General features: G+C 33.7%; 1 protein-coding gene across 2 annotated transcripts; it reads left to right on the forward strand.

The window, feature by feature from the left end:
* The first annotated feature begins 806 nt into the window (after positions 1–806).
* On the forward strand, positions 807–4,399 carry LOC132035282 (purple acid phosphatase 2-like). 2 transcript variants are annotated; one of them, XM_059425554.1, is made up of 8 exons: positions 807–992; positions 1,751–1,951; positions 2,035–2,146; positions 2,299–2,528; positions 2,844–2,982; positions 3,182–3,402; positions 3,715–3,836; positions 3,954–4,399. In XM_059425554.1, exons 1-8 carry the CDS (start codon positions 807–809, stop codon positions 4,147–4,149), a joined length of 1,407 nt encoding a protein of 468 aa, XP_059281537.1. In that variant the 3' UTR covers positions 4,150–4,399. The 2 variants fall into 2 exon arrangements, with proteins under 2 accessions (XP_059281537.1, XP_059281538.1); XM_059425555.1 differs by having other exon boundaries at positions 854–992; positions 1,720–1,951.
* Positions 4,400–11,526: the final 7,127 nt, after the last annotated feature.

Raw genomic sequence — 11,526 nt, forward strand, 5'->3', positions numbered from 1 at the left:
CCCAAAAGTTTAAGGAAACAAACTTGGTCTAGATCCAATGATCCATAGTTTGGAGTATAATTGGTCCAAAAAGTGAATAAAGCCACGGCCATTGCCATGCTTAGAGCGGTAAAACGAAATTGGGCTAAATTCATTTTGGTATTTGAAACGCACTAGTAGAAGAGTATACTGACCAATGCATGTAATTTTCAGCTCGAGCTCGAATATGAATTGTTCTTTTTTACTATTTAATAAAATAAAGTCTACATATTTATATAAAAAAAAAATGTCTCTTTTCCTTTTTGGCAACTTTTCTATTCGAATTTTTCACATGGCACGTTTAAGATCACAAGATTAAAGGGTATTTTAGTAAATTTTAGATATCTTTAGTTTAAGATCACAACATTCAAAAGTCCTCTTCACTTTCTTAAATTCCGTGCCAAGTCAAAATCAGAGGAACATTTTAAAACGGAGGGAGTAAAATTCAGAAATTTAAAAACATAAATCAAATAATAGAATTTGTTTAATTCACCCAAATAACTATCTTTGGTACTCATGTGTCATATCGATGCTGTATGAGATTTTCGGTTCAATGGCGGCAATTCACCAGATATTCCTCACGAATAATGAATATTCCTTCAACCTCCTTACATCATACAGATTTCTATCACTACGTAAAATAAAATTGTGACTACTTTTGCCTATACGTGGAGCTCCATTCCAATTAAAACAATAAACATAACCAATCAAACCAAACAAATTTATAAACATAAATAAAAAAACACAAAGCAAGAAACTCTTTGAGCTTCAATTCAAATTAAAAAAAAATGGGGTTGCAGCAGGTTTATTCTGGATTTCTCTGTTTACTTACAGGATTATTTGTAAGTACAAAAATTCAGTTATGTGATGGTGGAATAACAAGTTATTATGTGAGAAATTCTAATTCTAATGTGGATATGCCATTGAACAGTGATGTATTTCAAGTGCCACCTGGTTACAATGCTCCCCAGCAGGTTCTTCTGCTTTCTCTTCATATTTTCCAAGTTTAATTCCATCTATATGAGGTTAGCAAAATATAATCCGGGGTATCAGTTGATCTTTAGTGTTAAAATATTTCTGATTAATCTGGGATAGAGGTGTAATTAATTGATTCTCATTTCTATATTCCTGTGTTTTTAGTTCCTTATTTAAAAAAAAAAAAAAAAAGGTTCTTTTATTTGGTTAACTGTTCTTTTGTCAAACAATCAGCTTTGTGGAGGAATCTTCCCAGCCTCTTAATTTTTTATTTTATTATATCGTAATAGTGAAATAATTCTAATTAACTACTATGTTATTCGGACTCTCCAAAAATGCACTCCGTCACCATTTTTGAAGAGTTCAAGTAACAGAGCTATTTAATCTTCAAGATGCTATAATATGGTGCTGGAGTTCATTGAAGTCATGGATTGAGCATCTTAAAAAAGACTAGTTTTAAAGGCCTCTTTTCTAAAACAAACACTGCAAGCAGTGAAGCAGAATTTCATATCGATGTCTATATTGGTTGATTTTAATTATGTTTCCTTTAGTGTCTGCACAGCTTTGCTGTGTTTAGCATCCACACATCTTTTATGAATCCCATTGTTTCTTGAATGTCATTGCAATGAGATGAAACTGTATTAACTAGTACTTATCGATCGTCATTTAGCGTTGATATTGTTGATGTTGCTTTACTATGGTGCGCCTTTGTGTATTTCGGTTTAGTTCATCCTGTAAATGAATGTGGATCTTGAAGGTTTACATAACACAAGGTGATCATGAAGGAAAGAGTGTGATTGTATCGTGGACCACACCTGATGAACCCGGCTCAAATGCAGTCCTCTATTGGGCCGAAAATAGTAATGTTAAGAGCTCCGCGGAGGGCTTTGTGGTTAGCTACAAGTACTATAATTACACGTCTGGATATATACATCACTGCACTATCAAGGATCTTGAGGTACAATGTAATTCTATATGGCACGATGACCTCAAATAATAATCATAAATGCTTAAGAAAACAAAATTTTGCATTTGTTGCAGTTTGATACAAAATACTACTATGAAGTGGGGTTAGGAAATACAACCAGACAGTTTTGGTTTGTAACTCCTCCAAAACCAGGACCTGATGTTTCTTATACATTTGGTCTCATTGGTAATGTCCCAAGTACTACACACTTTTTCTTTTAATTCTGGCGGGTAGATTGTTACATGTTCTAGCAAGTCGCTTCAATTTTTAGGGATTCTTCTCGAGACGATAATGTCATATATCTTTCATTTAATATGCCCATTCTGTTTATTGAGCAGGGGATCTTGGTCAGACCTATGACTCCAATAGCACACTGACTCATTATGAGTTAAGCCCTCTAAAGGGCCAGACATTACTCTTTGTTGGAGACCTCTCTTATGCTGATAATTATCCATTTCATAACAACATACGATGGGACACTTGGGGGAGATTTATCGAGAGAAGCGCAGCATATCAACCTTGGATTTGGACTGCTGGAAATCATGAACTCGATTTTGTTCCTGAAATCGTAAGCATCATATTCGTAACTATTCTTTTAAATGATGGTTTCTAAATATTTTGCCAATTGGGTTAGTTTAAAGGACTTAAAAATCTGTTAGAAGAGAACTTACCTAATATTTCAAACCAGACAGGTGTTTAAAGAAATATCTAATGAATTTATCTTGTGCTAGTTGCCAGTAATCAGTAAGTTGCTTATGCAGTTTGTAAAATATTATTTCATAGCAACAATGATAACTGGCCTATCTTCTCCACATTTGTTGCTCCTAGTTTAAGATTGATGGTGCTATAATTATTCCAATTCAGCATTGTCATTTTCTTGCAGGGCGAATCTAAACCTTTCGTACCTTACAAGCACCGATTTTCTACACCTTACAGAGCATCAGAAAGTACTTCTCCGCTTTGGTATTCTATAAAGAGAGCTTCGGCCTATATTATCGTCATGTCTTCTTACTCAGCTTTTGGTAAGAAGTTAGCATTGTTTAAAAGTTTTAAGTTTTTGACATGATAAAATCCATTGAATGAACTTCCCTGCATTAATTTATAATTCATGAAGTCATAAAGAAAGTACTTTCAACTAAAGAAGATCAGGCAAAGTAAATGCTTAATCTTCAGTAACTGAAGTATTATGATTAGTGGTGAATTTTGATGTCTTTGTCATAGGTACATACACTCCTCAATGGAAATGGTTGAAAAATGAGTTGCCTAAAGTTAACAGGAGTGAGACACCATGGCTCCTTGTCCTCATGCATTGTCCAATGTACAGTAGTTATGTACATCACTATATGGAAGGGGAAACAATGCGAGTTATATATGAACCATGGTTTGTGAAGTACAAGGTGGACGTTGTCTTCGCTGGTCATGTTCATGCCTACGAACGATCAGTAAGTCTCCGCATGCCATGGCTTAAGAGTCTGTGCCAGAAATTAAGAATCTCAGTACCTAGTACAATCAAACCTCTCTATAACAGCATCGTTTGTCCTGATATTTTTGGGCTGCTATAACGAAATGCTTTATAGAGAGAACATATTATATAACATAACATGAAAGATCGGTTCCATAGAAAACATGGGCGTTATAGTAAAATGTTGTTATAGAGGATGGCTGTTATAGAGAGGTTTGACTATGTAGCAACTCTTAGATAACTTGAGAAATTGAGCTGATTTATTGACGTCATTGGTATATATGCATCTCAGGACCGCGTATCAAACGTGGCCTACAACATCATAAATGGGAAGTGCAGTCCAGTTAGGGATGAGTCTGCCCCTGTATATATTACTATTGGAGATGGAGGAAATCAAGAGGGATTAGCTACAGAGTATGTTCCAATTAAAAGATCATTGTTTAGTTAGTCAAATACGAAAAATTTAAGAATGATAATTATAGATAAGTCATGATCTAATTCTTGGTTAATTAATGCCTTCATTTGCTGCAGAATGACACAGCCACAGCCAAGATATTCCGTCTATCGGGAAGCAAGCTTCGGGCACGGGGTACTGGATATTAAAAACAGAACTCATGCCTATTTCGGTTGGCATCGTAATGATGATGGATTTTCTGTTGAAGCAGACTCGTTATGGCTTCTTAACAGATACTGGAAGTTGGAGGAATCCGCTGTAGCTCTTTCATGAAATAAGATTGTCTCGTTTATCGCTTACTCAAAACCCGTCTGATAAGCACGATTATAGTCTACAGAGACTATTACAGAGAGTTTTCAATGTTAATTTACTCTCTACAGAGTCGCACACTAATTTTTCTTCACAAGCTCTTTGTTTTCATTTATTATAATTAATTTTGACAAAATCACAATAATTGTCTTGTATTATACGTGAAATTCACGTGTCCGATGATGAATATATGTGCTACTCTCTTGAGAGTCACACTCTATTTATTTTTTCTTCATTTGGTCTTTGTTTTCTTTTATTAGCATTAATTTTGATAAAATTTACGTGCAATTTATGTGTCAATCATTTTTTTTTTTAAACAAGGTCACTAGGTGGGTCCCTAGTGACTAATTTTTTATTTAATTAAAAAAATCAAAAGAGGTTCAACAAGTAAATACATAAAAGGAAAGTAAAGGGACATAAATGCAAAAACTTCGGCCCCTAAAATCTAGGGTTTTATCTTGTTTCCAAGTCGGCGATTTCCTTATTGTCGATTCGCCTGAAGATCGATGCTTGTTGTCGTTGCTAGCTGCTCCTGTTGAAGATCGGTGCTTTGTTGCTAACTCCTGCTGGTACATGTGTTGTAGTGATTCCACCACCACCGTTGATCGAACCTGATGGTGATGCTCGTTTCTGCTGATTTTTCTGGTAAATCTTCATGCATCCTCTTCTTTGAACAAATACTTGTGTTGTGGTGTTGTTGACAAATGTTGCTTAGCAATTTTCATTTCTGCATCACATATGTCCTTCGATTTGATGAACATGAACGATTAGTTGTGCCTCTCCCTCCTTTTGGTCTTAACCAGGATGCAATTTATGTGTCAATCATTTTTTTTTTTAAAACAAGGTCACTAGGTAGGTCCCTAGTGACTAATTTTTTATTTAATTAAAAAATTCAAAAGAGGTTCAACAAGTAAATACAGAAAAGGAAAGTAAAAGGACATAAATGCAAAAAATTCAGCCCCTAAATTCTGGGGTTTTATCTTGTTTCCAAGTCGGCGATAAGGAAATCGCCGATTCTCCTAAAGATCGATGCTTGTTTTCGTTGCTAGCTGCTCCTGTTGAAGATCGGTGCTTTGTTGCTAACTTCTGCTGGTACATGTGTTGTGGTGATTCCACCACCACCGCTGATCGGAACCTGATGGTGATACTCATTTCTACTGATTTTTATGGTAAATCTTCATGCATCCTATTCTTTGAACAAATACTTGTGTTGTGGTGTTGTTGTTGACAAATGTTGCTTATCAATTTTTATTTCTGCATGACATATGTCCTTCGATTTGATGAACATGAACGATTAGTTGTGCCTCTCCCTCCTTTTGGTCTTAACCATGATGTAATTTATGTGTCAATCATTATTTTTTTTTAAAACAAGGTCACTAGGTGGGTCCCTAGTGATTAATTTCTTATTTAATTAGAAAATCCAATAGAGGTTCAACAAGTAAATACAGAAAAGGAAAGTAAAAGGACATAAATGCAAAAAATTCGGCCCCTAAAATCTAGGGTTTTATCTTGTTTCCAAGTCGGCGATTTCCTTATCGTCGATTCGCCTGAAGATCGATGCTTGTTGTCGTTGCTAGCTGCTCCCGTTGAAGATCGGTGCTTTGTTGCTAACTTCTGCTGGTACATGTGTTGTGGTGATTCCACCACCACTGCTGATTGGAACCTGATGGTGATGCTTGTTTCTGCTGATTTTTTGGGTAAATCTTCATGCATCCTCTTCTTTGAACAAATACTTGTGTTGTGTTGTTGTTGTTGACAAATGTTGCTTATCAATTTTCATTTCTGCATCACATATGTCCTTCGATTTGATGAACATGAACGATTAGTTGTGATTCTCCCTCCTTTTGGTCTTAACCAGTTTAAAATTGATTTTGTTCATTCGATTGAGCATCAAATGGTGCTAATATCACGAATCGAACATCCATCAACCCTAATTGGTTAATACCAACATTCATGCCATTTTGGATTGCATGTTAAGAGTATTTGCTATCCATGTGGTTCTTGTTGCCGGATTCTGAATCTTGTATCTGTTTTGATTTTTGTTGAGTTCCTTCAATGTGACTGTTTGCTTTGAAACTGTTAACCTTGAGGTGCCTCCATATATGTTTGAAGTAACCTGCAAACATTAACAAACAATTAGTATAAACATCCTTCACATTCTCCTCCAAAAGGATTTGAATGTGAGAATTTCCTCTGCTCCAAACGTCCCCTAGTTCTGGATTCCTCAACATTTCTTGATTCTTAGGTAGAGCATTTGCAATTTGTCACTATTCACTATTCTTTTACATTGACTCTCCATGTCTTGATAAGAATTGAACAGTACCTCTCCATTATTCAGAGCTAAATTAGCTAGATGATCTGCTAATTTATTTGCCCTCCCCATAGATATGCTCTATCACCACAATTTTATCCTCCATAATCTTCCATATTTCTTCCACCATAGGGACAATTTGCCAGGGCATTTTCCAAGTCCTCTGAATGATGTTTTTCAACAGTAATGAGTCAGTTTCAATCCTGATTTTATCCATATGATTCTCCTTCAAGTATCTGAGAGCTTACATCTTAGCAAGTGCTTCTGCTTCTGTATTGGTATTCATGAGAGGATCTTCCATCTCTTTAGCCTGAGTTTGCACCACATTCCCCATCTCATTTCTTAGTGTCAATCATTATAACATTATTTGTAGCATAATTTTCTAATTTCTTAATTAAGTGTTTATTATAATTGTGTCTTTTTCATTATGTTTTTTTTTTTTTTGGCTCATTAGCACTTGATTGATAAAATAGAAGAATGTTTGTTTTTTACTTTATCAAAATCAAATGTTCTCTTTGTAACATAAATTAAAATTGATATTCGTGTTGCTACCTAGAAATTTAGTCGGTAAATCTCGACTTAGATAAATTGAGAACCTCAGTTAATTTCAGATTCCTCATAGTAAATCCCAACTGCTAGTTTATATGGTTTCTTTTTCCTTTATTATATTGTTATTACGAGTTTTCCATTTTGAGAGTTGAAGATACATTTTTCTTACGTATGTATAGTTAACTTCAACGAAATATTCAAAACTAGTAACATTTTTACATACTTCAATTTCTGTTTTATAACTAAAAAAGTTCTTACATATGGATACAATTAAAAAAAAAATATTATTGAATATAAATTCTATAGGACTAATTTGAATTGTTCGTGCAATTCAAGTTTTTATAGCCCAATTTCTGCTTCAACCCATTATAAATTCTCCCTTCTAAACCCAATTTTACATCTACACAAAACTCAAGTTTCTCCTCTCCAAAAAGAAAAAATAAGTATCCCATTTTTTTCAACCATGTCATCAATATTCTCCGTGGATGATCAAAGAAGGTCCAAAAAAATAACCCAAGCAACTATCACCACTTCCTTCCCCTCCTTCTTTGATGGACGTGCAATTCACGTGTCCAATAATTTATGATTAAGATAAATCGAGAAATTTAAGTGATTTTCTATTCCTGTTAGCAAATCTAAAAACGGAACGTTCACCATGTATAATTAACTTGAACGAAATATTCAAAGAACTAGAAACAACTTTTTGTATACTTTAATTTCTGTTTTATGACGAAAAAAAGTTTTTACAATGTGTGTGCAATTAAAAAATTGCTATTTTTGCATAAAATCTTATACTCTATTGATTAGTTTTAGATGTATGTGTTACTCATTTGTCAACATCTAAAAGACAATAATAAGAGGTTCCTTCATCAATTTTTCTTTTTTAGTTAAATACCACTAAGCAAGCTTAGGGGTAATTTATTAATCAACTAATAAAAAGAAGTTCAACAAGTCGGAAACCCGACAAAACAGAAATAAAGCAACAAATAAACAAAAAGGGAAAGAGGATCAGGTCATAAGACCAAAACCCTAAAATCTAGCTCAACAATCGGCAAGTGCAGTCCAGTAGTTCTTAAGCTGAATTAACCGGTAAGTTGTGTAATTTTCCATCCAATCTCCATGTATCTGTGTTGAAGACTTGTTGTAATGAGAATCAAACTGCTGTGTTTGAGTGATTTCCTTCCTTATGAGCATCAACTCAAAGGAAGCACCACAAGTATATGAGCACTAAAAGAGATGCATGCGTCAAACCAATTGCACGAGGAATTACCTGAAGCAAGAAAACTATGAGGGCAAAATATTGCGTTGGCGCATACTCATTATGGCACCTCATCTTTCAATGATTATCTTTTCTTAGCCAGTTTTTCAACGTATTTGTTGCACACTTTTGCCGGTAATTTTTGTGGCCATTTTATTATTTATTTGTGGTAACTAAAATCACGATGTGCAACTCACGTGTTCAGTGACTAGTATTATCATAAAGATGGAAGAAGAAAAGATCAACAAAAGAGGAGATCTAAAAAAAAAAAAAAACAGAAGCAGACAAGCCATTTCGTCGATAATTGTGGCATAAACAACGGTATAATTGTAACATACACATTGTAAAAACTTAACTTATAAAACAGGAATTAAAATGTACAAAAAGTTGCTTCTAGTTCTTTGAATATTTCGTTCAAGTTAATTATATATAGCGAATGAATTTAGATTTGCTAACAAGAATAAAAAGTCACTTAAGTTTCTTGATTTATCTTAGACATATATTATTAGACACATGAGTTGCATGTACACCAAAGAAGGAGGAGGAGAAGGAAGTGGTGTTAGTTGCTTGGGTTATTTTTCTGGACATTATTTGATCATCCACAGAGTATGTTGATGACATTGTTGTAAAATATGGGATACAGATTTTTTTTCTTTTTTGAGAAGAGAGACTTGAGTTTTGTGTAAATGTAAAACTGGGTTTAATTAGAAGGGAGAATTTATAATTGGGTTAAAGTAGAAATTGGGATATAAAAAACGTGAATTGCACGAACAATTCATATTTTTTATATGTGTTTGTTTACATGTTTGATGGATAACAGTTGTGATGAAGTGGAAGTTACTCCAGATTCATTTCTGGATATGCACTTTCATTCGTGTTTGTCTACATGTCTGATGGATAACAGTTGTGACGAATTGAAAGTTACTACAGATTCATTTCTGGATATGCACTTTCTTTCAATATTTTAAACCAATTTAATTTTTTTGTAAGTTTAAATTTTGTGCACCGTGAGTGTATAAAAATTTCTACATTGTCAAATAAATATACCTTCTAGTGCAGTTTATCAATTCTTTTTAGCATTTTTTACTTTTTCTAAAAGTTAAAAAGAAAAAAACACTATGTGCCCGTTTCTCTCCAAATCTTATATGTCTCTCCTCCAAGTCCTCCTTCCATGTTTATTATATTTTTGCGCTTTCTTTCCAACCTCATATGTTTCTGATCACTTTAATAGTTTAATGTGATTGAAGCACGTAAAACGCTTTAAGATTTTGATGCAATTTTTCATATGATGCCTGTAATTTTAAATACTTCTCAAATAAAAAGAAAAAAAACTTGAAATTACTTTATATAGCAGTTAGAAGAAATAAAACTTGCACAACTTAAAGAAGGGCAAAAATTGGCATGTATAAAAAGACTGAATAAATCGATCTTTGAAGGTTGGTTTAAGACTAAATATTTTTTAACAAAATGACATCGTCTTCCGGAGGTTGACTTTTTATCGACACAAACCCGGAAAAGTGCAAATTGACCGAGCTTGGTTGGTTTTAAAAATTATTTTGAAAAAAACGCCTCTGGAGGTCAGTTTTTCAAAAATAAAAAATTAAATCGACTCCGGAGGTCATTTTTTCACGAATAAATGAATTTGTTCTACTTTCGTTGTTTTAGAAATAGAAGTCAAATAAATTTTTGACCCTAAAATAAAAGGGTTGATTTAAAGAAAAAAATATGTTAGTTTTGAAGGGCAAATATGAGCTGATGATAAGGGTATATTTGGGATCAAAGTCAAACGGAGGGCAAATTTATCCTATTTCCCAGAGTTGAAGGGCAAATTTGAGACCAAAGTTAAAATAAGGGCAATTTTGCTCTATTTCTTATAGTTGAGGGGTATTTTTAACCCTTTTCTGTGATTTTAAAAAAAACAAAATTAAAAGTCACAATTTTCAATTGCAAACATATTCTAAAATGGCTAAATTGACACCTATACCCCTGGATCCATTTTTAATGCATTTATTTGGTATTTATCGGGTGAGCTAGCCAAGAAATTGAACGCACACGGAGCACGTAGGGATTAATTAAAACTCTACCACTCGTGTATTTTGGCCACGTAGGAGAGAGATAACGGAAATTTTCCATTTTTTCTATGAGTACACCATTCCTAATTTGTAGATCCATGTTATTCTCCATATTGAAGCTCAAAAATTCATTTTCTTTCTCTGGATTTAGCGGTTGTCTTGAAGAGGTAAGCTCCCATTTATCTGAAACTTCCTGGCAATATAGATGATTGGGGGAGTTTGTAGAGAAATATATCCTTGTAAAGAATCTTTAGCTTTTTGTATACCTCTTGTATACGGCCAGTTTGGCCATATTTATGAATGAACATACATTTACTTGATAAAAAAAGGTAAGCTCCCATTTAAGTAAAATTCTTCTCTTGTTTATTTTTATCTTACATTTAAAACACCATGACTTATAATCACCCCCCCCCCCCCCCCCCCACCCCCAAAAAATTTATGTATACAAAATTAGAAAAAATTGAAGAGAGAAGGAGAGGGTCTTCATTTTTTGTTTTGTTCAAAGAGTGCAATGGACCGATAATGACCTGACCCTTTAGTCTTTTGATCTTTTGTTCAACACGTGAGTGCAAAGAAAATAAAAACATTTGGTTTGTTATTCAGCTCAATCGATAAATGTCAAAGAAATGCTTTAAAAATGTATTCAGGAGGTAATAGAAATATGTGTACAAACTGCAAATTCGGCCATAGTTTAGGCGTCATTTTACGCATTTTTCATAATAAAAATAATTATTAAAAGCATATAACAATATGTTGCTAGTTATTTATAATTTTATTGGAATTAACTATCGTAAATGACGCGAATCAAAGAGTGCATAAAAGATGTAACTTCAACTTTTATAATAACATAATTCTCATGAAGAGAAAATAAATGAAGAAAAGACAATCACCAAAGGACAAGGACAACTTCGACCAGGGTAAGTCAATCCAACAATTTTTAGGATATTTAACGAGAACAATTAATTATATTATTCTAAAAACATGAAACATCATTTGTTAGCCCCGGTTGTTGTTGGACATTTATGCGATGTGTACAAAGGCGAATTTAGAATTTTTGAAACATGGGTTCACCACTTAAAAAAAAAAAAAATGTATGAAGGGGGACTTGATCGCTAAACCTCTAGGTAAATAACTCAACCAAGAGGTACACA

The sequence above is a fragment of the Lycium ferocissimum genome, chromosome 10, assembly GCF_029784015.1.
Source record: "Lycium ferocissimum isolate CSIRO_LF1 chromosome 10, AGI_CSIRO_Lferr_CH_V1, whole genome shotgun sequence".
Taxonomy (NCBI): domain Eukaryota; kingdom Viridiplantae; phylum Streptophyta; class Magnoliopsida; order Solanales; family Solanaceae; genus Lycium; species Lycium ferocissimum.